This window comes from Manihot esculenta, chromosome 12 (genome assembly GCF_001659605.2).
Source record: "Manihot esculenta cultivar AM560-2 chromosome 12, M.esculenta_v8, whole genome shotgun sequence".
Taxonomy (NCBI): domain Eukaryota; kingdom Viridiplantae; phylum Streptophyta; class Magnoliopsida; order Malpighiales; family Euphorbiaceae; genus Manihot; species Manihot esculenta.
Window position 1 is genome coordinate 35,712,104 of NC_035172.2, and position 27,357 is coordinate 35,739,460.

A 27,357-nucleotide genomic window follows, 5' to 3' on the forward strand; every position below is an offset into this window, starting at 1 on the left:
TTTGTATGGTTTGAAGTAGAGTCCTCGTGCATGGTTTGGAAAGTTCAGTGAAGTTGTTCAAAAAATTGGGTTGAAAAAAAGCAAATGTGACCATTCAGTCTTTTATAGAAATTCAAATACTGGTATTATTCTCCTTGTTGTATATGTTAATGATATAGTCATTACAGGGAATGATAGTATAGGAATCTCTTATCTCAAAAACTACTTGCATGTGAGTTTTCATACCAAAGACTTGGGTCAGCTTAAATATTTCTTAGGAGTCGAAGTCTTGAGGAGTAAAAAGGGAATTTTTCTGTCTCAAAGGAAGTATGTCCTTGACTTACTTGCAGAAACTAGGAAGATGGAAGTTAAACCATATAGCACACCAATGATTCCTAATATATGTCTTATAAAAGATGGAGACCCTTATGATGATCCAGAGACGTACAGGAAGTTGGTTAAAAAGCTGAACTACCTTATGGTGATGACTCGGCCAGATATTACTTTTGCAGTAAGTGTTGTAAGCTAGTTCATGTCTGCACCTACGGTGAAACATTGGGTCGCTCTAGAACAAATTCTATGTTATCTAAAAGGGACTCCTGGACTCGGTATACTCTATAGAGATCATGGATATACTGCACTTGAGTGTTTTTGTAATACCCGGCTCGTTCAGGCATCGGAATTATTACCGTCCGGTGGAATTTCGGATGTCGGGCTCTTTGTCAAGGGTTAAGTAAGGGGTTAGCCAAGATTTTCAAAAGGCTTTTTACATGTTTTATGGTTTTGAACGGAAAGGGAATGAGTTTTGAAGCAAAGAGACCAAGGAGGCAAAATGCAGGTTCGGCCGCTGAAGGTAATGTTCGGCCGCCGAAAGTGCCTTAGGTTTGGCTTCCGAAAGCCAAGAGCGGCCGCCGAACGTTGCATGGTTTTGCATGCAGTTTCGGCAGCCGAAGGAAAGGCGGTTGGCCACCTATTTTAGCCCCTTTGACCGGCCATGGAGGGTGTGGGAAGCCCTCTTGGTGATCAAAGGTGGGGTTTATGCTCTCCTTGGGATGTTTTCATGTGTTTCCTCAAATCTTGTAAGGTTTTCATAAGTTTTAACCTGGTGTTGAAGGTTTTGAGCAACAAAGAGCAAGTTGTGGAGTTTGAAGCTTTAGGAGCTTGGTTTCTCCATAGCTTGAAGTTTGGGATCACACCAGCCTTTGTTCTTCAAAAGGTAAGTGTAGATCCTTAGGTTTTATGATGTTTTAAGTGAGTTTTATGGAGGGAAAAGGGTAGAAGTTGCATGGTTTGCATGGTTGTGAATGTGAGGGTTTATGGACTCTTTATGCCTTTGTGTGTTATATATGATTGTTTGTTGGGGTTTTAGGTAGTTTTAGACCCCTTTTGGCATATATTGGAGTATATGTTGGGTGATGAGAAGTGTTTTGCATGTTTGAGCAAGTTTGGGGGAAGTTGTGCAAGAGGTGAGCTAGGTTCTGCCTAACTGGAGAACCCAGGTTCGGCCGCCGAATGTGTTGAGGAGGTGGTTTCGGCTGCCTAAATCTGCCCCTGAAGGATTGGACTTTCGTCTCTGGAGGGGAGGTTCGGCCGCCGAAGGTGCCATCGAAGGTTGGAGACTTTCGTCTCTGGAGTGTGTTTTAGCCCCTGAACCTTGCCCCCGAAAGGGTTCGGCTGCCGAAGGAAGGAGTTCGGCCGCTGAAGGTGCTTGAGTTTCGTCTCTGGAGGGGACTTTCGGCCGCCGAACCTGTCGCCGAAAGTGTCCTGTCCAGCCTTCTTTTGCATGCTTTATGTGATTGTTCTAGGAGGTTTTAGGGGTTCTTTGGGGAGTTGTTTTAGAGTTGTTTATGAGATGTATAGAGTGTGTTTGGCACCTCATTCGAGTCCACCTGTGTAGGATCGGACCCGAGAGATCGAGGAGGCCATCAGGGGTAGCCGTTGCAGAGTCAGTCAGCGTCTGCCAGGTGAGTGGAACTAAACTTGATGTTTTCTACAAGAAATGATATAAATGTTTAAGCATGTTTCATGCATCATGAATACTATGAGTATGCAATAGGTTGATTGCATTAGTAGACACGAATATGCTGCATTGCATTATTTGCTGTGATAGGGATTGGACCCAGGCGACTTCAATAGCCATAATCTTTTATGTATAGGTAAGACCTATGGGAGCTCCGTAGTAGGGGCCGGGCGCTAGGACATGTAGTGACGAGCTCCGTAGGGGGCCGTGCACCGACAGAAGGAGTTTTGAGGTCATGTGCAGTCCGTGATGTGAAATGTTTGTGCAGTGACGCATTTCATGAGAGCATGTATGGAATGAATTGTTTTCTATAGTTTCTGCTCACTGGGCTGTTTAGCTCATCCCTCTCCCTTAACCCCAGTTTTGCAGGTTTCGAGATAGCTATGGGAAGTCAGAGTCAGCAAGAGTAAGGCATGAAGTCATAGTACAGGTTGTGATTATGTAATAGAATAGTGGACATGATGTAAAGTAAAGAGATATATGTTAAATGATGTAATAGATTGTACGTTGTGTTTAGATTGTACATTAGTGTGTTTATGGTTTAGTATGTGCTTTGCCCGGTGTTTGCTTAATCCCTAGTATATGCATGTATCCTGTTTTACGTTTCTTGATGAGAAATGTGTCAAACTAGGCTTAACGTATGATGTGTTTATAAAACTCCAGTGATTAGGGAAGAAAGGGTATAAAACCCCTTGACCCATTTGATAGGGAAGAAAGGGGTCCAATCCCTTGACCCAAGAGCAGACCGTGAGGGAAGAAAGGGTTTCAATCCCTTGACCCAAAGCGGAAATCAAGGCTAACCTGTGACATGCTGACCCTAAGGGAGTGGGTTCTATGTTTTCAGACATAGGGCATAGAGGTTGAGCTTGGTAGTGGATCACTGGTGTATGCCCTGGAGGCTATGTCAGACTGATATGTCTGAGTGTTTTTAATGTTAAGCCTGGTAGTTTTTCAGAAAAGGTTTTAAAAGCTAGTGTTGTAGTTGGATCATGTATGGGATTGATCAGTTACACAGAGTTCAGTTTAGGCTTGCTACGGGTCCCGGCGGCCTTAAGCCGATCTGGATCCTAGCGCCGAGCAGTTTGGGACCGTTACAGAGGGGTATCGGTTTCCGGGCTGTTACAGATGGTATCAGAGCATAGGGCCTCACAAGTACGGTGTGTTGAGCATTTTTGTTCACGGATTAGAGCTATCCCACATCGGAAAGAGGTTGGTTTAGAGGTTTTAGGAGGGCAAGCACAATAGGCAGAATCATGTCCATTAGGATAAGGATGTAAAGTCCAGTTTTGAGGATGATGTGATATGCCATGACTATACGCATGTGTATAAATGTTCTGCTATGTATGCATGTATATATGGTAGGTTCATGTGTTCTTTTCATATGAACTATATGTGTGCTAATGTTTGTTTGCTTGTGTGTTGTTCTTCAGGAGAGTTAAGATGAGTGGAGCTAGTCGATCTGTGGAATCAGATCCATCTGAAGGATCGTTTGAGAAAAGTAGAGAAGGAATGGATCTAAGGAGAATGTCTGGAGTTAGGAGAGAAGTAGAGGTAGCATTAGAGGTGCAGAGAAGGGATGTAGGTCTACAGGTGAATATGGATAAAGAGTTTTCAGAAGATGCCCAAACGAAGGAGTCCAAAATTTCTGGTTCAGGAGAGAATGATCCCTCCACTTGGAGTACAGCTGCCACAAGAGGCAAAACGTGGGGGAGAAGCATGACGAAAAAAGTTCGAGGCTTGAGAAGATCAAAGAAGAATAAGGTTGGAGTTGGTTCAAGTTCTGGTAGAGGTAGAGTAAAATGTGTGAGGTGTGGAAGGCCACATAAGGGAGTTTGTCGGATTGGAACAATAACATGTTTCAGGTGCGGACAGGAAGGGCACATGGCACGTGAGTGTCCTACTGCGCCTTGGACAGGCAGAGCTGCTCAGCCGGAGGCAGCCATATCAGACCCAGTGGTGCCAGGTATGTTTCTTTTGAGCGTTTTGATATATATGTTCTGATAGATATTAGAGAGAATGTCATCTGATGTGAGAGTAGCAGAGTGTAGTAAAGTTAGATGTTCAGCTAGAGGTTTAGAGAGAATAAGAGACAGAGGAAGGAGAGATAGAGGGAGTAGAGTAAGTAAGATAAAGAGCAGAGTAAGAAATAGAAGAGGAAGAATAGAGTAAGAGCATGTAAGAAAGAGCAGAAGAGTAAGTGAGAAAGAGAAGAAGAAGTAAGACTCAGCTCAGGAAGAGGTTAGAGCCGGTCTGGGATTAGGTGGTGGTTGAGGCAGAGGAAGAGGGTAAACCTTTTCTTCAATAGGTTTTCGAGAGAAGTTCCGTCAGCTTTAGCTCGGATCTTCGCCCTGACTCAGTAGGAGGCTAACACATCGAACACGGTGACGTCAGGTACGTTCACTTGAGGATGTTCGGATGTGTGTGCTGTTGTGGACCCCGATGTTTTGCTTTCCCTGTTGTTAGTGAGCCATAGAAGATGGGTTTGATGACTTCTGGGCTTAGAGTGTTTTCTCTGGGTTAGTGGACCCGAGTATGATCCATCAGAGGCAGAATGAGTCTGCCAGTTTCGTTTAGAGCATGTAGTGAGTAGATGCCTTCCAACTGACCTTATGGTTCTAGATTTGACGGTGATGTCATGCTAGGGCGGATTGGCTAGCTACTCGTACTGCTACCTGCGTGGTAGTCATGTTCAGACTGTCGAGTGGATCAGGAGTTGTCCTTGTCTAGGTGCCTAGAAGTTAATGTCAGCCCAGCAGGCGCATGTTTACACAGGAAAGGTTGTCAGAGGGTTCTAGCTCTTGTGAGCGAGTTTAGTAGTCAGGTCAGGAAATTCGCCTCAGTACTCGTTGCTAGTGAGTTCTAGATGTTCCCAGACGAGCTGTCAGGTTTTCCATCTAATAGGGAGTTAGAGTGTGGAATAGGGGTGGTGTCTGGACACGGAACCATTTCTTTCCTTCTACCCTATAGGATGGTACCTGCCGAAGTGAGAGAATAGTCAGAGTAGTGTAGAAGCTTAGTAGTGGAAGGTTTTGTCCGACCTAGTACCTCACCCGGGAATGTTCCAGTGTTGGTGTGGGAACCGAAGGATGAAGCCTGGAGACTTTGTTGTGACTGCAAACAGTTAACAAGGTCACTACAAGGCTAGGTTTTCTTAGTTAGGATTGGTGATCGCTTGGAACAGCTAATAGGAGTTGGGTAGTTCCTGTTGACAGTTAGGGAAGAAACCAGTTTAGGAAAGATGAAGAGAGAAGGGCAAGAATCAGAGTAGCGCAGCGGAAGCTTATGGAGTTTAGAAGTAGTGTTAGGCTTTGCTAGTTGCTTGTTTGTTGTTTTAACATTCGGGGACGAATGTTTTTGTAAGGGGGGTAGATTGTAATACCCGGCTCGTTCAGGCATCGGAATTCTTACCGTCCGGTGGAATTTCGGATGTCGGGCTCTTTGTCAAGGGTTAAGCAAGGGGTTAGCCAAGATTTTCAAAAGGCTTTTTACATGTTTTATGGTTTTGAACGGAAAGGGAATGAGTTTTGAAGCAAAGAGACCAAGGAGGCAAAATGCAGGTTCGGCCGCCGAAGGTAATGTTCGGCCGCCGAAAGTGCCTTAGGTTTGGCTTCCAAAAGCCAAGAGCGGCCGCCGAACGTTGCATGGTTTTGCATGCAGTTTCGGCAGCCGAAGGAAAGGCGGTTGGCCACCTATTTTAGCCCCTTTGACCGGCCATGGAGGGTGTGGGAAGCCCTCTTGGTGATCAAAGGTGGGGTTTATGCTCTCCTTGGGATGTTTTCATGTGTTTCCTCAAATCTTGTAAGGTTTTCATAAGTTTTAACTTGGTGTTGAAGGTTTTGAGCAACAAAGAGCAAGTTGTGGAGTTTGAAGCTTTAGGAGCTTGGTTTCTCCATAGCTTGAAGTTTGGGATCACACCAGCCTTTGTTCTTCAAAAGGTAAGTGTAGATCCTTAGGTTTTATGATGTTTTAAGTGAGTTTTATGGAGGGAAAAGGGTAGAAGTTGCATGGTTTGCATGGTTGTGCATGTGAGGGTTTATGGACTCTTTATGCCTTTGTGTGTTATATGTGGTTGTTTGTTGGGGTTTTAGGTAGTTTTAGACCCCTTTTGGCATATATTGGAGTATATAATGGGTGATGAGAAGTGTTTTGCATGTTTGAGCAAGTTTGGGGGAAGTTGTGCATGAGGTGAGCTAGGTTCTGCCTAACTGGAGAACCCAGGTTCGGCCGCCGAAGAAGGGTTCGGCCGCCGAACATGTTGAGGAGGTGGTTTCAGCTGCCTAAACCTGCCCCCGAAGGATTGGACTTTCGTCTCTGGAGGGGAGGTTCGGCCGCCGAAGGTGCCACCGAAGGTTGGAGACTTTTGTCTCTGGAGTGTGTTTTAGCCCCCGAACCTTGCCCCCGAAAGGGTTCGGCTGCCGAAGGAAGGAGTTCGGCCGCCGAAGGTGCTTGAGTTTCGTCTCTGAAGGGGACTTTCGGCCGCCGAATCTGCCGCCGAAAGTGTCCTGTCCAGCCTTCTTTTGCATGCTTTATGTGATTGTTCTAGGAGGTTTTAGGGGTTCTTTGGGGAGTTGTTTTAGAGTTGTTTATGAGATGTATAGAGTGTGTTTGGCACCTCATTCGAGTCCACCTGTGTAGGATCGGACCCGAGAGATCGAGGAGGCCATCAGGGGTAGCCGTTGCAGAGTCAGTCAGCGTCTGCCAGGTGAGTGGAACTAAACTTGATGTTTTCTACAAGAAATGATATAAATGTTTAAGCATGTTTCATACATCATGAATACTATGAGTATGCAATAGGTTGATTGCATTAGTAGACACGAATATGCTGCATAGCATTATTTGCTGTGATAGGGATTGGACCCAGGCGACTTCAATAGCCATAATCTGTTATGTATAGGTAAGACCTATGGAAGCTCCGTAGTAGGGGCCGGGCGCTAGGACATGTAGTGATGAGCTCCGTAGGGGGCCGTGCACCGACAGAAGGAGTTTTGAGGTCATGTCTAGTCCGTGATGTGAAATGTTTGTGCAGTGACGCATTTCATGAGAGCATGTATGGAATGAACTGTTTTCTATAGTTTCTGCTCACTGGGCTGTTTAGCTCATCCCTCTCCCTTAACCCCAGTTTTGCAGGTTTCGAGATAGCTATGGGAAGTCAGAGTCAGCAAGAGTAAGGCATGAAGTCATAGTACAGGTTGTGATTATGTAATAGAATAGTGGACATGATGTAAAGTAAAGAGATATATGTTAAATGATGTAATAGATTGTACGTTGTGTTTAGATTGTACATTAGTGTGTTTATGGTTTAGTATGTGCTTTGCCCGGTGTTTGCTTAATCCCTAGTATATGCATGTATCCTGTTTTACGTTTCTTGATGAGAAATGTGTCAAACTAGGCTTAACGTATGATGTGTTTATAAAACTCCAGTGATTAGGGAAGAAAGGGTATAAAACCCCTTGACCCATTTGATAGGGAAGAAAGGGGTCCAATCCCTTGACCCAAGAGCAGACCGTGAGGGAAGAAAGGGTTTCAATCCCTTGACCCAAAGCGGAAATCAAGGCTAACCTGTGACATGCTAACCCTAAGGGAGTGGGTTCTATGTTTTCAGACATAGGGCATAGAGGTTGAGCTTGGTAGTGGATCACTGGTGTATGCCCTGGAGGCTATGTCAGACTGATATGTCTGAGTGTTTTTAAGGTTAAGCCTGGTAGTTTTTCAGAAAAGGTTTTAAAAGCTAGTGTTGTAGTTGGATCATGTATGGGATTGATCAGTTACACAGAGTTCAGTTTAGGCTTGCTACGGGTCCCGGCGGCCTTAAGCCGATTTGGATCCTAGCGCCGAGCAGTTTGGGACCGTTACAGAGGGGTATCGGTTTCCGGGCTATTACAGTTTTTCTGATGCTGATTGGGCAGGATCTAAAAGTGATAGAAGGTCGACTACAAGCTATTATGTATTTGTTGGAGGAAACCTAGTGTCTTGAAAAAGTAAGAAGCAAAATGTGGTATTCAGATCTAGTGCCGAGTCAGAATATAGGGCCATGGCTCAATTAACTTGTGAGATTTTGTGGATAAATCATCTACTGAAGGAAGTTGGTATGGATGTTGCATCATCCGTGAAACTTTGATGTGATAATCAGACTGCTCTTAACATTACTTCCAATCCAGTATACCATGAACGGACTAAGCATATTGAAGTTGACTGTTATTTCATTCGTGAGAAGATTCAAGAGAATTTAATCTCCACCAGTTATGTGAAGACATGAGAGCAATTGGGTGATCTATTCACCAAAGCTTTAAATGGGCCTTGAATAGAATATTTTTCTAACAAGTTGGGCATGATAAATATCTATGATCCAACTTAAGAGGGAGTGTTACAGGTTATATAGAAAGTAAATATGTTAATATAGGAGATAAATATTGATAGATGGGTTAGTTACTTAATCTCAGGGATTGTATAATCATAGGCTTGATTTTCCTTCCTGTTTAGATATTGTAATACCCGGCTAGACTCCGGTATCGGAATTCCTACCGTCCGGTGGAATCTCGGATGTCGAAAACCTCTAGAAGGGCAAAATCATGTTTTTATAGAATGTTTTCATGTATTTTATGGTTTTAAGTAGGAAAGAAATTGAGTTTTGAATGAAAAAGACCATGGAGACATTTTCAGGTTCGGCCGCCGAACCTCAAGTTCGGCCGCCGAACATGGAATAGTTTAGGGGGGCAAGTTAGGCTTCCGAAAATGGCTTGGGTTCGGCCGCCGAACCTCATGTTCAGCCGCCGAACCTCATGTTCGGCCGCCGAACCTCATGTTCGGCCGCCGAACCTCATGTTCGGCCGCTGAACTTGCATAAGTTTTGGAGGCACTTTAGGCTTCCGAAGGTGGTCTGGCCAGCCCCTATAAAAGGGCTCCATGGCTTAAACAGGCGAGCTTTCTCCCCTATTTTCGGCCAGCGGTGAGTCCATGCTCTCCCATGGTTAGTTTTGATATTCTTCCTCAAATCCTTTAAGTTTTAACGAGTTCTAACTTGGTTTTGAAGAGTTTTGGAGCTTGGAGACCCAAGGAGCTAGATTTCTCCCATCTCCAAGTTTAGATCGCCTCCCCTCTCGATCTCCAAGAGGTAAGAGTAGATCATTAGCTCATTTCATGTTTTAAACAAGTTTTATGAAAGTTTATGGGGTAGAAATGCATGTTTAGGTTTATATTGAGTTTTTGGTTAATGTTGAGTATATGGACAATGTGTGTTGTTGATCAAGCATAATTTAGCCACATTTTTAGTATATTTATTACTGTTTAATTATACATTTTTCTAGCTTAATTTATGTTTTTGTTATGTTTTTGTAGAAAAAGAAGAAAATGGAAAGTTGGAGAAAAAGTGAAGAAAAAGCTGGAAAAGTGATTGGGTCAAAGTGATTTGGCCAAAACACTGCCCAGATCAAGCTGAAGCAGAAACCTAGAGGAACCGGAAGAAGTGATTTGGGCAAACGATCTGCCCAAATCACTCGCAGAGACAGAAAGCCAAAAACTGGACTGACTCATGGAAAAGCGATTGGCGCAAGTGATCTGCCCAAATCACTGCCCCAATCACACTGACAGCAGAAACAGACAGCAGAGGTGGGAAAAGTGCAGGGAACCGAAATTCAAATTTTGAGAAGCCCAAATCCAACTCAATCACTACCAACACAATTCCAAGAGCCACGAAAGAGTTTCTCACCTAAGGAATTCCATTTGCAATTAAATTCAACATCAAAAGAGAAATCAAAAACCAAATCAAAAAGGGATTTCAAAACCCTAGATGGATGGGATTCTTTAGCTATAAAAGAGCAGCCTCCAAACCAGCAAGGGGACATGATCTCAGCATCCTCTCCTACTCGGGAATTCTGCAGAAATACAGCAGAACTTACTTTCTTCTTTTCTTCTCTTCTTTTGTGTATTTTTGTCCACCATGAGTGGCTAAAACAATTTCTTTCCAGTTGAAGTTGGAAAATTCAGATTTGTGATTAATTGGGAGATTTAAATCTCCATTGTTAAACTTCTATTTATTTTCAATATTTATGCAATTTGATCTTTCTATAATTGTTGCTTTGCTTTTAGAATCAATTTAGGCATATTGCTTTTAATTGCTTGAGTAACAATTGTTTGAATAATTTAGGTCCGTAATTGCTTAGATTATTTAAACACACATTTAATCAAGTTGCATAATCTAAACTTGACTACGCGGTTGGCAATGTTAGAATTAGGTTTCTCTAAGTCTTAATGCAGATAACAGTTGTTCGATGCTAAAAGCCCCAAGGACGTTCCTTGGCAACTTGTTAACTAGTGTTTGATTAGCGAACGTTTCCTAATCAAACTAGAACTAAGGAGGAAATTGGATTGTGAGAAGCGTCTTCCACATCCTAAACTAATTTATTGAAATAAATAGGAGTGTTAAAGAATCAATGATCAATTCTAAACAGTCTGAAATAGATCCATACTTCAACTAGAAGCTTTTCTCTTATTGATTTACTCATCTTTAAATTATTTGCTTTCTATTGTTAATTAGCTTTAGTACATCTTCAAAACAAAACCCCCTTTTTATTTTTTTACTATTTACTTGCCTTAGTCATTATTAGGAAGATATTTGGTGTCAAATCCATGTGGTTCGACCCTATTGCCACTATATGTAAATTTATTTGTTGATTGATAATAGGTTTATTTTTGACGGCTTCGACAACCGCTATCAATTGTATATGTATGTTTGATGTGTTTTGGTTGCGGTTTAGGATAGTTTGAAGCCCCTATGAGCTTATGTATGTGTGTATGCATGTTGTAGAATAGCTAAATGCATGTTTTGGAAGTGTTGGTTTTGAGTTGAATGGTTTGGGAGGCAAATGTGCATTGAAGAGGCTAGGTTCTGCCATTTGGAAGAACTCAGGTTCGGCAGCCGAAGGGACTTTCGGCCGCCGAACCTGCCTGTAGAGGCAAGCCTTTGGCTGCCGAACCCTGCCCCGAAAGCTGGACTTTCGGCTCTGGAAGGGAGTTTCGGCCGCCGAAGGTGCCGCCGAACATGCATGAGTTTCGTCTTTGGAAGGAACCTTCAGCCGCCGAAAGTGCCACCGAAGGTGCATGACTTTCGGCTCTGGAGGGACTTTCGGCCGCCGAACCTGCCGCCGAAAGTGCCCTGTTCAGCCTTCCTTTGCATGTTCTCTATGATTGTTTTAAGGTGTTTTAGGGGGTTTTTGGGGAGTATTTTAGAGTCATGTTCATGTATGTTTGGTCCCTCATTAGAGTCCACCTGTGTAGGTTCGGACCCGAGGAACCGAGCACCCCAGCAGTGAGTTAGCTGCTTCCGAGTCTTTTCAGAGCTAGCCTGAGGTGAGTAGAATAATTCTTATATTTCAAAGTAAATAAATCAGTTTTGAGCATGTTCATGCATCACGAATGCCATGAGACATATTAGGTTGTTTGCATTAGAATTCACGAAAATTTTGCATTGCATAAAATGATGTTGATGCGGATGATCATTGAATGATCCGTTAGCCCTCGTGTAATACCCGGCTAGACTCCGGTATCGGAATTCCTACCGTCCGGTGGAATCTCGGATGTCGGAGACCTCTAGAAGGGTAAAATCATGTTTTCACAAATGTTTTCATGTTTTAATGATTTTTAAGTAAGAAAGAATTTGAGTTTTTAAATGAAAAAGACCATGGAACCTTTACCAGGTTCGGCCGCTGAAAGTCATGTTCGGCCGCCAAATGTGGGTAGGTTTTGGGAGCGCTTTTGGCCTCCGAAAGTCTTGTTTGAAAAAGCCAGGTTCGGCCGCCGAACCCCATGTTCGGCCGCCGAACATGCATGAGATGTGGGGGCACGTTCGGCCCCTGAATGTGAACTGGCCAGCCCCTATATAAGAGCTCCGTGGCCGAAACGGGAGAGTTTTCTCCCCATTTTCGACCACGGTGAGTTCTTGCTCCTCCATGGTTCGTTTTTGATGATTTTCCTTCGATCCTTCATGCTTTAACAAGGTTTATGTCGTTTTGAAGAGATTTGAGCAAGTTTTGAGCTTGGAGACCAAGGAAGTTAAATCTCTCCCAACTCCGAGTTTAGGTCGTCTCTCCCTCGATCTTCAAGAGGTAAGGGCCGATCTTAAATCCTTTTCGTGTTTTAAACTAGTTTTATGCAAGATCTATGGGGTAGAATGCATGTTTAGGTCATAGTTATGTTTATGGGTATATATGTGTGTTTATGAACAATGTGGCTTGGATTTGTGTTGTTTGATGTGTTGTAGTTGGGGTTTTAGGTAGTTTGAGACCCCTAGGAGCTTGTATGCATGTTTTGGTTGAGCTAAATGCATGATTGGAAGTTTTGGAGGAAATTATGCATGTCGGACCAAGTTTCTGCCATTCTGGGAGAAACCAGGTTCGGGCGCCGAAGGAATTTTCGGCCGCCGAACCCTCTTGTGGAGGCAGCATTCGGCTGCCGAAGCTTGCCCCCGAAAGAGGACTTTCGCCTCTGTCTGGGAGTTTCGGCCGCCGAAAGTGCCGCCGAACATGCATGAGTTTCGTCTCTGTCTGGGAGTTTCGGCCGCCGAAGGTGCCGCCGAACCTGCCTGACTTTCGGCTCTGGAGGGACTTTCGGCCGCCGAACCTGCCGCCGAAAGTGCCCTATTCAGCCTTTCTTTGCATGTTTTTGTATGAATGTTATGAGGTGTTTTAGAGGGTTTTTGGGGGATGTTTTTAGAGTCATGTTATAGTATGTTGGTCCCTCATTTGAGTCCACCTGTGTAGGTTCGGACCCGAGGAACCGAGGACCTCAGCAGTGAGTTCAGCTGCTTCTGAGTCAGTAGAGCTTCAGCCAGAGGTGAGTGGAATAACTCTTTATGTTTCAAGAAATAAATCAGTTTTGAGCATGTTCATGCATCACGGCTACCATGTGATATTTTAGGTTGTTTGCATTAGAAATCACGAATATGTTGCATTGCATAATATGTTGTTGATGTGGATGAATGTTGAATGATCCATTAACCCTCATATGTTATGTCGTGATGATATGATATGGAAGTCCAGGTGTGGCCTGCACTACGCCCCTGGCACTATGTAAGAGAAAGACCGGGTGTGGCCTGCACTATGCCCCCGGCACTATTGGTTATGTATGTTATGTTATGTATAAGAGAAACACCAGGTGTGGCCTGCACTACGCCCCTGGCATGATTGGATTATGTAGAGGGCTAAATGGTGACAAGTTCATCCTTGATATGATTAGTTGTGATGTGATGCATTTCATGATAGCATGTGTTTTAAATGCTTTAATATTCTGCTCACTGGGTTCTAGTAGCTCACCCCTCTCCCAAATTCCCCAGGTTTGCAGGTACAGGGTAGACCAGGTGGTCAGCAAGAGTACTGAAGTCTCTTTTTTATGTAATAGATAGAATGTGGACATGATAAAACTGTAAAGTTATGAATGGTTATGTAATGTAATGTTATCGAGGATTAGAGGTTGTGCTTGACCTATGTTTTAAAGTATCCCTCTAAATGCATGATCTTAGATCTTTTACGATGTTTATGTAAACCAACTCAACTTATGTTATAATTGCCTTTGGGGCATTAGAGAGATCCCACGGAGGGGGTCGATGTTTATGACTATGTCTATATTCAGCTCATGTACAGGTTGAGTTTGGTGTTTGAATAAAAGAAAAGTTTTAATTTTTTTGTGTATGTTGTTGATCATGTATGGGATTGAACAGGATTACAGGTTGCATGTCAGGCTTGCTACGGGTCCTAGCGGCCTTAAGCCGACCCGGATCCTAGCGCCGGTAGCGGTCCGATTTTCGGGTCGTTACAGAGTGGTATCAGAGCCCTAGGTTCACATGGTCGGACCTAGAGTGTCGGGCTCATAGATGTTATAGAAGGTCAAGCACAATAGGAAAAATCATGTCCACTAGGATAGGATGTGGAGTCCTGTCTTGTATGATGATGTGAAATGCCATGATTATGTGCATGTGCATTAATGCTATGATATGAATGACGTGTATGTGATGCGGGTTCATGTGTTGACACATGAACCATTTGATGCTAATGTTTGCTTGTTATGTGCTGTTTCTCAGAAAACAGGATGAGAGGAACTCGTCGATCTGCACGATTGACTGGAGTGCCACCTGAGGATGAGGGCATGAGCGCCCGTCCTCCAGCATTGCCTAGGGCAATGTCTAGTAGGTCTAACAGAGAAAGAGCTGTAAGAGACCCTAGAAGGTCTTTGGATCTGGGTTAAAGCAGGTCAGTAAGGGGAACAGTTCAGGGAGGAATGTCAGAGGACATGGGGGATGATATGGATGTAGAGCAGAGGAGGGATGGCAGTCTGGGAGTTAGCATGTCGGAAGAGGGAATGGGAGAGTCCCAAGGAGGCACTCAGGCCTCGGGATTTGTTCAGCCACCCCACTACCCACACTTCTCACAAAATCCCGGGTATTCGATGGGAGGTACATCGGATTACCCTAGCTTCACCCCTTATCCCACACAGATGCCATACCCACCCTACTACCCACCATATTCACAGTACCCGATGTATCCACCCCCACCTTACTACCCAAATCCAGCTAACCCTACCTCAGAAAATGTTGCACCTCCTCCATCATCAGCAGAACCCACAGTTCCAGCAACCCATGTACCTAAGCCTAGCTCAACTGGTGGGAGCAAGGTCAAGATGACCGACTATATGAAGCTGGGTGCTCCCCAGTTTGAAACCGGAGATGACCCGTTTGTGTACCTTGAGAGGGTCAAGACAATTACAGATGAGATAGGGGCAGATGACAGTAGAGCCATTCAGATGGCTGGGTTCACATTGAAATGTAAAAAGGCCCATGAGTGGTTTAAGAACTATGTGAGCCCGAGGTTGGGCAGCCTATCGTGGGAGGAGTTTGCAAATGAATTTGCAGGATGGGCTTTTCCTGACAGTTCAAGAGAGATGAAGATGATTGAGTTTGAACAGTTAAGGCAGACAGAGGAAATGAGTGTAGAGGAGTACACCGACAGATTCTTAGAGCTGTTGCCGTTTGCAGGGCAAACTCTTGACACAGACCAGAAGAAGTCAAGGAGGTATATCATGAAACTTCACTCCAGGTATTCCTCCTTGATTCAGTCCGCAGATAGGGAGAGCTTCCATGCCATAGTGGATATGGCTAGGAGGATGGAGGCTAGTGCTATCATCGAGGGGAAAGTCAAGCAGTCAGTAGCACAGCCTTCCGGTTCTAAGACCCCAGGCTCTTCTTCTCTGAGTGCAGCAGCTTCAGGTAGTAAAAAGTGGGACAGAGGCCACAGGAAGTCGAAGAAGAACAAGTTCTGGAACAAGGTTAAGTCCAGTCTGGGATTTGGAGGTGGCTCAAGCTTTGGTGCGGACAATGCAGTTTGTGCAAGGTGTGGTAAGCCACACAGAGGAGTATGTCGGTTTGGGACGACAGCCTGTTACCGATGTGGTCAGGAGGGGCATATGTCTCGAGAATGTCCAAGAGCAGTCCCGATGGCTCAGTCCCAGCAGACAGCCTCAGGTAGTGTAGCACAGCCAGCAGCTCCAGCCACGACTCAGGCCAGTGGCAGAGGCAGAGGGAGAGGGGCAGCCTCTTCTTCAGCGGGTTTCAGAGGTGAAGGTCCATCAGCTCCAGCACGGATCTTCACAATGACACAGCAGGAGGCAGATGCATCGAACACCGTGGTGGCAGGTAACTTAGTCATTGGTTGTTCAGATGTGTATGCCTTGATGGACCCTGGTGCATCTCATTCTTTTATTGCACCGAGAGCCGTTGAGAGGTTGGGGTTGATGATCTCTGGGTTGGAGTGTCCTCTCTGGGTCAGTGGACCCAAGTGTGATCCATCAGTGGCAGAGTCAGTCTGCTAGTGTAGTCCTGTGTTTGTTGAGGGAAGATGCTTGTCCGCCGACCTTATAACGACCCGAAAATCGGACCGCTACCGGAGGTAGGATCCAGATCGGCTTAAGGCCGCCGGGACCCGTAGCAAGCCTGACATATAACCTGAAAACCTGTTTAATCCCATACATGATCAACAACATACATAAAAATTAAAACTTTTCTTTCATTCATTTCCTCATACACCAACTCAACCTGTACATCTTGGGTTTGGCAGGTTACTACAGGAGGTTCGTTCAGGACTTCTCTAAGATTGCAGCTCCTATGACCAGGTTGACAAAAAAGAACCAGGAGTTTGTGTGGTCAGACCAGTGTGAAGAGAGTTTTGAAGAGCTGAAGAAGAGGTTGACGTCGGCATCGGTGTTAGCTGTGCCTACCAGTAACGAAGACTTCACGACTTTCTATGATGCATCCCGTGTGGGACTGGGTTGTGTGTTGATGCAGAATGAAAGGGTGATTGCTTATGCTTCTAGGCAGCTGAAGAAGCATGAGTTGAATTATCCTACACATGACCTAGAGATGGCAGCTGTAATCTTTGCACTCAAGATGTGGAGGCATTACCTTTATGGGGTAAAATGTGAGATCTTCACAGATCATAAAAGCCTACAGTACATCCTGAGTCAGAGAGAGTTGAACCTGAGACAAAGAAGATAGGTAGAACTGCTTAGTGACTATGATTGCAAGATTTAGTACCATCCGGGTAAGGCGAATGTTGTGGCAGACGCTCTAAGCCGAAAATCACTTGGCAGTTTGTCCCATATTACAGCAGAGAGGAGACCGGTGGTGAAAGAGTTTCATAAGCTCATCAATGAAGGTTTGCAGCTGGAGTTGTCTGGTACAGGTGCTTTGATAGCCCAGATGAGAGTGTCACCCGTGTTTCTGGAGCAAGTGGCTCAGAAACAGCATGAGGACCCAGAGTTAGTAAAGATTGCCAGGACTGTTCAGTCAGGCAAAAATGAAGACTTCAGATTTGACATCAAGGGGATCCTCCGCTATGGGAATAGATTGTGTGTACCAGATGACGTGAGTCTGAAGGGAGACATTATGAGAGAAGCTCATAATGCCAGATACAGTGTTCACCCTGGAGCCACCAAAATGTATCAAGATCTGAAGAGGGTTTATTAGTGGCCAGCTATGAAAAGAGAAGTGGCACAGTTCGTGTCAGCCTGCGAAGTATGTCAGAGGGAGAAGCTGGAACATTAGAAGCCGGCTGGGATGCTTAACCCACTGCCGATTCCAGAGTTGAAATGGGAGAATATAGCTATGGACTTCGTGGTAGGGTTACCGACAACGTCCAACAGATTGGACTCCATATGGGTGATTGTGGACAGATTGACCAAATTTGCTCACTTCATCCCTATCAAGAGTGGCTATTCTGTGGATAAATTGGCGCATGTATTTGTTGATGAAGTAGTCAAGTTGCATGGGGCTCCTGTTTCAATAGTGTCTGATAGAGGACCCCAATTCACCTCCAGGTTTTGGCGGAGTCTGCAGAGTGCTATGGGTACCAGGCTAGACTTCAGCACTGTAACAGCCTGGAACCGGTACCCCTCTGTAACGGCCCAAACTGCCCGGTGCTAGGATCCAAATCGACTTAAGGCCGCCGAGACCCGTAGCAAGCCTATCCTGATCTCTGTGTACCTGATCAAACCCATACATGATCCAACTGTACCATTAGTTTTTAAAACTTTTTCTTTAAAACCACTAGGCTTAACCTTAAAACACTCAGACATATCAGTCTGAAACAGCCCCCAGGGCCTACACCAGCGATCTACTACCAAGCTCAGCCCCCAGGGCCTACACCAGCGATCTACTACCAAGCTCAACCTCCATGCACTATGTCTGAAAACATAGAACCCACTCTCATAAGGTCAGCATATCACAGGTTAGCCTTGGTTCCCGCTTTGGGTTAAGGGACTCTAACCCTTGGTCAGGGGACTCTAACCCCTTCTTCCCTCACGGTCTGTTCTTGGGTCAAGGGATTGGATACCCTTTCTTCCCTCACAGTTTTCTGGGTTAAGGGACTCTAACCCTTTTTCCCCAATCACTGGAGTTTTATAAACACATCATACGTTAAGCCTAGTTTGACACATTTCTCATCAAGAAACGTAAAACAGGATACATGCATACACCAGGCAAAGCACATACTAAACCACAAACATACTAACTTACTATCTATTACATGACTTTACATACATCTCTTTAATTTACATCATGTCCACTATTCTATTACACAAGCAATACCATAGCTGACTCCCTGCTGATTCTGACTTCCCCAAAGCTATCTCTGGTCCTGCAAAACTGGGGTTAAGGGAAAGGGATGAGCTACTAGAGCCCAGTGAGTAGAAACAATGAAAACAATTCATTAATTACATGCTTTCATGAAATGCGTCACTGCACAAACATTTCACATCTCGAATTAGACATGACCTCAAAACTCCCTCTGTCGGTGCCCGGCCCCTACGGAGCTCGTCACTACATGTACTAGCTCTCGGCCCCTCCTGTGGAGCTCACACAGGTCTTATCTAGACATAACAGATCCATGGGCTATTGAAGTCGCCTGGGTCCAATCCACACCAACAATAAACAATGCAAAGTACCATAGTCTTGATTCTAATGCAATCACCCTAGTACATATCATGATATCCATGATGTATGCAATATGCTAAAAGCATTTAAGTTTTTATCATAAAAGAGTAAGTTTAGTTCTACTCACCTCTGGCAGACGCTGGACTGACTCTGCAACAATTAACACTGATGACCTCCTCGATCTCTCGGGTCCAATCCTACACAGGTGGACTCGAATGAGGTACCAAACACAACCTAAACAACTCATAAACAACTCTTAAAAAACTCCCCAAAAACCCCCTAAAACATCCTAGAACAATCATAGAAATCATGCAAAGGAAGGCTGAACAGGACACTTTCGGCGGCATCTTCGGCGGCCGAATGCTCCCTCCAGAGCTGAACCTCATGCATGTTCAGCGGCACCTTCGGCGGCCGAACCTCCCCTCCAGAGCCGAAAGTCCAAACTTTCGGGGGTAAGCTTAAGTAAGCTTAGGCAGCCGAAGCCACCTCCTCACATGTTCGGTGGCCGAACCTTCCTTCGGCTGCCGAACCTGAGTTCATCCAGAACTCAGTTTCGTGCACAACCAAGCCTCCCAAATCCTTCCAACATCCCCAAACATGCAAAACTCAACTTCTCAACACACATATACTCTAGTATATGCACAAAGGGGTCCAAAACTACCTAAAACCCCAACAAAAACATCACACAACACACATAACATATATAAACATGCTTGCACCCATAAACCATCAAAAACACACTTTTACACCTAATCATGCAACTCTACCCATAACCTCCATAAAACCTCAAAAGAAGTTCAGGATCTTCACTTACCTCTTGAAAACAAAAAGATGAACGATCCTAACTTAAAGATATGGAGCAACTCTTCTTCAAACTCTCCAAACCTCAAAACCTATCTTTTTAGCTCAAACCTTTAAAACAACATTAAAACCAATCAAAACTTTACAAGATTTGATGAAAACATGAAGAGTATCCATGGAGGCATGATATCAGCTCTGGAAGTGAAAAGGAAAGTTGTACTTATCCATTTCACCGACTGGGGGTGCTTTATAGGTGGCTGACCGACTCTCCTTCGGCGGCCAAACCTGCATGCAAAACCATGCAACGTTCGGAGGCCGAACTTGGAGTTTCGGAAGCCGAATCTAAGGCACTTTCGGCGGCCGAACATCACTTTCGACGGCCGAACTTGGCCAAAAGCCTCCTTGGTCTTTTCTCTTCAAAACTCAATCTTTTCCTATTCTAAACCTTTAAAATACTTAAAAACATTTAAGAAAACCTTTCTCTTACCCTTCTAGAAACCTCTGACATCCTCGAATTCCACCGGACGGTAGGAATTCCGATGCCTGATCTAGCCGGGTATTACAAGCACTGCTTTCCATCCTCAGACGGACAATCAGAGAGGACCATCCAGACAATAGAAGATAGGCTCAGAATGTGTGTGCTAGATTTTGGCGGTTCTTGGAGGCAGCATCTACCTTTGGTGGAGTTTGCCTACAATAATAGCTATCATGCTAGCATAGGGATGGCCCCATATGAAGCTTTGTATGGAAGGAAGTGCCGGTCACCTGTTTTCTGGGAGAAAGTTGGAGAAAGAGCCTTGGCAGGGCCTGAGCTAGTAGAGATCACCAGCAGAGTAGTGCCCATAATCAGAGAAAGGATCAGAACTGCTGTGAGCAGGCAAAAGTGTTATGCAGATGTCCGCAGAAGGCAAGTAGAGTTTCAGGAGGGGGATTTGGTATTGCTCAAGGTGTCTCCTATGAAAGGGGTGATTTGATTTGGGAAGAAAGGTAAGCTAGCTCCACAGTACATCGGACCCTTTGAGATCTTGCAGAAGATTGGGAATGTATCGTAGAAGTTGGACTTTCCTGCTTCTATGGAGAGAATCCATCTGGTTTTCCATGTTTCCATGTTACGGAAGTTCGTGTCAGATCCGGGCAAGGTTCTTAGTGAGCCTGATATGGAGATCCTTAGAGATCTCACCTATGTTGAGCAGCCAGTGCGGATCCTAGACACCCAGATCAAAAAGTTAAGGAATAAGGAAATCCCGATGGTGAAAGTCCTTTGGAATCACCACAACATCGAGGAATGTACCTGGGAGACACGGGAGTCTATGCTCCAGCAATATCCTCATCTCTTCTAAGGTTAGTGTTATGTGTTTTATGTGTATGTCTATGTTTTATGCTATGCATGTGCTAGTTAGGGAACATTCGGGGACGAATGTTCTTAAGGAGGGGAGAATGTAATACCCGGCTAGACTTCGGTATCGAAAATCCTACCGTCCGGTGGAATCTCGGATGTCGAAAACCTCTAAAAGGGTAAAATCATGTTTTCATAAAATCTTTTAATATATTTTATGATTTTAAGTAAGAAAGAAATTGAATTTTGAATGAAAAAGACCATGGAGGGAATTCCATGTTCGGCCGCCGAACCCCATGTTCGGCCACCGAACTTGCAGTGAGTTGTATTCATTTTTGGGAATTTCCTTTTGAATTGAATCTTTGAGCTTGCCATGGTGAAAAATATATTGATGACCCTCATTAGAGAGAATAAATTGAAAGTTGTGTGAATGAACTAAATATGACTTGTTTTGGCAATTGGTGTTGATTTGCCCCAATCATTGAGATAAAGAAAAAGAAAATTCAGCAAAGGCAAAGACCTCAAAAGCACAAATTAAAAACTGTTCCAATGGTCAAAAGACTATAAACAGAGCTAGTAGCCACTTGGACAAGTGACCAACTGAGTAACTGGGGGTGGGTATCACAAATATGTACCTTCACAACAAAAGGTTGGTGACTTTTTCAAGCAAGAATAAAAGTGCAAAAGCTGAATAAAAGAGTAAAGTGCTTCAATAAAAGGGCAAATCACTCCGAAAGCTAGAAAGAGTCTAAAAATAAAAAAATATGTGCATGATATCTCTCTTGAGGAAAATAAATACTAACCATGGTAGGTAAAGGGAGACAAGGAAAAGAAGAAAGTAACCTTTGTGCATACACTCTTCACTACAATGCTTCAAAGTAGGGGTCTAGGGTATAAGCTTAAGTGGAAATAAGGATCAAGTAGTAAAGAAAGCTTGTTTGACTAGGTCTATTTGCTTGAGGACAAGCAAAGGGTTAGGTGTGAGGGTATTTGATAGAGCCAAATTTAGACCCATTTTTCATATTGTTATTTATGTCAATTTACACATTTTCTACCTAATTTTGTGATTTTAATCTTATTTTGCAGAAAATGGAGTAAAATGGTAATTTGGCAAAAAAGGCCTTAAATCTGCCCAAAAGAGAGCAAAACTACACAAGCATGGTTCGCCCAAATTGTTTGCCCAAACCAAAGTTGAAGCTGAAATGGAAGAGGAATAATCTGCTGTTTGACCAGACTGTTTGCCCAAACAGACTGGGCAAACAGGACAGCAGGGCAGAAGCAGTGCGCAGATAACAGGGAAAACAGACTGTTTGCCCAAACAACCCGGGCAAACAGCACCATCAACCAGCAGACAGCGAATTGCGGGAAAAGCAAAATTCAAATGTTCAAGAAGATTTTTCCCTCCCAAACACGTGGGGACAACTCAGCAAATCCTCAAGACACCTCAGCACTCAATCCCACATATTTAGGAAGGCAAATCTCATCAAAATACAATTACCTTCCAAGAATTCAACTCCAATTGGAAAAGGAGTCCCATCTCAACAAGGAAACCTAGGGCAACCTCTTCAAGCTATAAAAAGGCATGCAAACCAGCAAAGAAAGGGGGATCTATCCTTCAATCAATATTGGGAATCAAGGCCAGCAGCCTCACGCACCTCCAGCCGCACCAGCCGGCCCTTTTTACATCTTTTCTTGCTTTCTTTCTTCTCTTTTATGTTTGTTTCAGCCATGAGTGGCTGAAACCCTTTTTCTAGTTGAAGAATAAGGTGAAACTTTAGTTGTTTATGGATTGGGAGATCTGAACATGTTATGTTAATCTTTTATTTATCAATATTTATGCAATTTGATGCTGAATTCTATTATTGCTTTGTTATTTAGATCAATAGGACCCATTGATTCTTGATTGCAAAGTGATAATTTGTTAGTTTGGATAGTTTGAAGTCCGTAATTGCTTGAATTATTCAAACACAAGTAACCCTTGGTGTAAAACCTAGGAAATTGCATAACCTAGCAATATCACCATACGTTTGGGTAGCTAGAATTAGGTCTCTCTATTTCTTAATGCAATTAACAATTGCTAGATGCCAAAGGTCCAAGGACGTTCCTTGGCAACTTGTTGATTAGTGGTTAATTGGAGGACGTTCCCTAATTAACCTATGCTTAAGGAGGGATATGGAGGTGAGAAGCGTCTTCCACCTCCATAACTAATTTATTGAGTCAAATAGAAGGATATAAGCATCAATGATCAATCCCAACAACTAAAGTGGATCCAACTCTTCAACTAGGCTTTTCTCATTATTGAATTCTCTTTATTTAATTATTTGCTTTAGTTTATTGCTTTTAATTCTAGTTTAGTCATCAAATCTCAAAACCCCCCAATTTACTTTTATTGTTCATTTATTTACTTGGTCTTGATAAGAAAAATAAGTAAGTATCAATTCCCTGTGGATTCAATCCTTTTGCCACTATCTACAGTTGTAAAATTGTTGATAAACAAAAAGGTTATTTTTGACCGGCCTCGACAACCGCGAGTCAGGTGGTTTTGGAGGCGGATTGCATGAGGTGGAAACGGGTTCTGCCTTGCTGGGGAACTCAGGTTCGGCCACTGAAAGTAGTTTCGGCTTCCCAACCTGCCTGTGGAAGCAATCTTTGGCCGCTTAAACTTGCCCCCGAAAATGGATTTTCGGCTTTGGCAGGGACTTTCGGCCGCCGAAGGTGCCGCCGAAAGTGCCTGGCTTTCGTCTCTGGAGGACACTTTCGGCCGCCGAAGGTGCCTCCGAAAGTGCCTGACTTTCGGATCTGTGGGAGCATTCGGCCGCCGAATGTGCCGCCGAAGGTGCCCTGTCCAGCCTTCCTTTGCCTGTTTTGCATGCATGTTTTGAGGTGTTTTAGGGGGATTTTTGGGGAGATGTTTAGAGTTATGTTAGAGTTGTTTGGTCTCTCATTTTAGTCCACCTGTGTAGGATCGGACCTGAGGAACCGAGGTGTTCAGCAGTGTTAGCTGCTTCAGAGTTAGTCCAGAGCTAACTAGAGGTGAGTAGAATTGAACTTTATTTTTTAAAATAAATCAAATGTTTTAAGCATGTTCATGCATCATGATTACCATGTTATGTAATAGGTTGTTTGCCTTAGAATTCATGACTATGATGCATTGCATAATATAATGAAATTGATGTGGATGAATATTGAATGATCCTCTAGCCCTCAGTACGATATGATATGATATGACATGATATGACATGAGATGGAAAGACCAGGTGTGGCCTAATCGCCCCTGGCAATATGTTATATGCAAGGGAAGACCAGATGTGGCCTAATCGCCCCTGGCATAGTTGGACATGTTATGATATGAGCTATGTAAGAAAAGACCAGGCGTGGCCTTATCGCCCCTGGCACAGTTGGACATGCGACGATATGTAGAGGGCTATTGGTGACAAGTTCATCCTTGATGTGATATGTTTGTGATGTGATGCATTTCATGAAAGCATATGTTTAAATGATTTTTATCATTGTTCTGCTCACTAGGCTTTATAGCTCACCCCTCTCTCCTAACCCCAGGCTTGCAGGGTCAGAGATAGTTCAGGAGGTCAGCAGGTTATGGCTATGGTTATGTTTTGTAATAGAATAGTAGTGGACAGGATGTAATGTAAAGTTATGTAATGATGTAAAAGGATGTATAGTAAAGTTGATCAAACATAAATTAGCCACATTTTTATTATCTTTATTATTGCTTATTTACACATTTTTTAGCTTAATTTATAGTTTTTATCTTGTTTTTACAGAAAAGGAAGAAATTGAAAAATTGGAGAAAAAGTGCAGAAAAAGCTGGAAAAGTGATTGGGTCAAAGTGATTTGGCCAAATCACTGCCCAGATCAAACTGAAGCAGAAACCTGGAGGCAACAGTCAGAAGTGATTTGGGCAAGCGATCTGCCCAAATCACCCGCCCAAATCACTCGCAGAGACAGACAGCTGAAAACTGAACTGACTCACGGAAAAGAGATTGGGGCAAGTGATCTGCCCAAATCACCCACCCCAATCACGTTGACAGCAGAAAATACAGCAGAAGCGGGAAAGTGCAGAAATTCAAGATTTAAAATAAAGAAGTCCTAACCCCTCTCAAACACTTCAAGATCAATCCTAGGGCATCTCAAAGAGTCACTCTCAAGATAGACCTCCTCAAGAAGAAGATTTATTCACAATTAAAGAAGAGATCAAAGACAAGGACCAATCCAATTTAGGATTCCAAAACCTAATTGGATTGGGATTCCTCACCTAGAAAAGGAGGCAGCCCAAACCAGCAAACAGATCCTCTCTCCAGCTTCGGTATCACTGCAGATTCTTGGCAGAAATTCTCCTTCTTTCTTTTCTTCTTTCTTTTGTGTATTTTAGACCATCATGAGTGGCTAAACATCCCTTTTCTAGTTGAAGTTGGAAAATTCAGATTTGTGATGAATTGGGAGATTTAAATCTCCATTGTTAAACTTCTATTTATTTTCAATATTTATGCAATTTGATCTTTCTATAATTGTTGCTTTGCTTTTAGAATCAATTTAGGCCTATTGCTTTTAATTGCTTGAGTAACAATTGTTTGAATAATTTAGGTCTGTAATTGCTTAGACTATTTAAACACACATTTAATTAAGTTGCATAATCTAAACTTGACCACGCGATTGTCAAGGTTAGAATTAGGTTTCTCTAAATCTTAATGCAGTTAACAGTTGTTCGATGCTAAAAGCTCCAAGGACGTTCCTTGGCAACTTGTTAACTAGTGTTTGATTAGCGAACGTTTCCTAATCAAACTAGAACTAAGGAGGAATTTGGATTGTGAGAAGCGTCTTCCACATCCTAAACTAATTTATTGAAATAAATAGGAGTGTTAAAGAATCAATGATCAATTCTAAACAATCTGAAATAGATCCATACTTCAACTAGAAGCTTTTCTCTTATTGATTTACTCATCTTTAAATTATTTGCTTTCTATTGTTAATTAGCTTTAGTACATCTTCAAAACAAAACCCCCTTTTTATTTTTGCTATTTACTTGCCTTAATCATTATTAGGAAGATATTTGGTGCCAAATCCCTGTGGTTCGACCCTATTGCCACTATCTGCAAATTTATTTATTTATTTGTTGATTGATAATAGGTTTATTTTTTACGGCTTCGACAACCGCTATCAAAAATTGGCGCCGTTGCCGGGGATTTGATCTAAACTAACGTATTTCCCTTTTATGACCAGGGCTGGTCGTAAAGAAGCTCTTCTTTACGATCCAGAAATTGAACGCACTGCCAAGACCTTACAAGCATGGCTACGGTAAGTATGTCTTTTCTCTCTTCTCAAATTTCTGAACTAACCGCTATTGTGAGAAATTATGGTATAGGTCAAGCTCAACAAGTTCAACAAGTTCAGCGAATCAGACCATGTGGGATTTGTGCATATGTATGACACCCAACTGATCGATGTCCTACACTTTATGAGGATTACCAGCAAGCACATGCCTTTGAAGGATTCAATAGCCAGCTAAGACATGATCCCTACCTTGATACCTACAATCCATGTTGGAGGGACCACCTGAATTATGGCTATGCAAGGGCTAACTACTACCAAAACTATCAAGCCCAAGCAACACCTAAAAACTCCAATATGCAACTTGAAGAGATGATGAGGACATTGAAAATTTCTGGGAAAATTCTCCAACAGCAAGTGGATCAAGCGGTCAACTCAGTGAACGCGCACATATTAAGAAGAGAGGAAGAGCTTCAAGATCTATGGGACGATGACGAAAGTTCCCAAGAAACAGAACGAGCTATTGAGTCTGCTGCACAAATCATCACTGCACTTGAAACTGAACCAGCTGCTGAATTTGCTTCATCTGTTACTTTATTTGGTGCACAAAACACTGCAGTACTTGCTACTATACCTAATGAATCTGTCGCAAGAACGAGCTGCAAAATTGTTGAACCAGCTGCTGTCCAAACAACACTTGTTGAAGCTTCTGCCACCCAAGAGACAGCAATACATACTGCTGCTGCTGAAAATATTGCAGCACCTACTGTAAAAAATTCAGACTTTGCTGCTGACCAAGCCGCTGAAGATAGAGACAGCAACTACTGTCCACCTGCTGAAACTGCCAAAATTACACCAGAAATTACAGAATTTGCTGTTGTGCAAAGTGCTGAAAACAGAGACAGCAACTGCTGTCAAACTGCCACAACCACTGTTGCCCGTAAATCAGCACCAGCCGAAGTATCTGTTACATCCCCTGCTGTTGTCCAAAAATCAGCAACCTCAGAACTTGCCCCAACTGAACCAGAACCTGCTGCTATCCAAAAATCAGCACCAACCGAAGCTCCTGCTGCAGAAACAACACCTGCTGTCCAAAAATCAGCAACCTCAGAAATTGCCCCAACTGAACCAGAAGTTGCTGCACTTGTTGAACCAGCAACATACATCACAGTACCAGCATCTGCCAAAGCACAGTTTGCAACCCCTGCTGCTGTCCAAAAACCAGCAACTGTTGTGTTTGCCCAAACAGCACAGCCCACTGCTGTGTTTACCCAAACAGCACAGTCCCCTATTGAAATTACTGAAACAGCACAGTCCCCTGCTGAAATTTCTGAAACAGAGCAGTCCCCTGCTGAACCAGCACAGCCCACTGCTGTGTTTGCCCAAACAGCTGCTAAAATGGCAGAATACAATATGCAAGCTGTTGCAACCAAACCAGCCCAAAAACCAGAAGTTTTTGCCTAA

General features: G+C 43.5%; 1 protein-coding gene across 1 annotated transcript; it reads left to right on the forward strand.

The window, feature by feature from the left end:
• Positions 1–973: 973 nt before the first annotated feature.
• On the forward strand, positions 974–27,357 carry LOC110627667 (ice-structuring glycoprotein-like). Its single transcript, XM_043948509.1, has 4 exons — positions 974–1,008; positions 3,430–3,788; positions 26,408–26,982; positions 27,088–27,357. The coding sequence occupies exons 1-4, from the start codon at positions 974–976 to the stop codon at positions 27,355–27,357; spliced, it is 1,239 nt and encodes a 412-aa protein (XP_043804444.1).

Coding starts and splice junctions, on each gene's coding strand:
- LOC110627667 (XM_043948509.1), top strand. CDS start 974: ATGGAGGGTGTGGGAAGCCCTCTTGGTGATCAAAG. Junction 3,789..26,407: donor TGGTTCAAGTTCTGGTAGAG/GTAGAGTAAAAT, acceptor CCCAAGAAACAG/AACGAGCTATTGAGTCTGCT. Junction 26,983..27,087: donor CTGCAGAAACAACACCTGCT/GTCCAAAAATCA, acceptor GCCAAAGCACAG/TTTGCAACCCCTGCTGCTGT.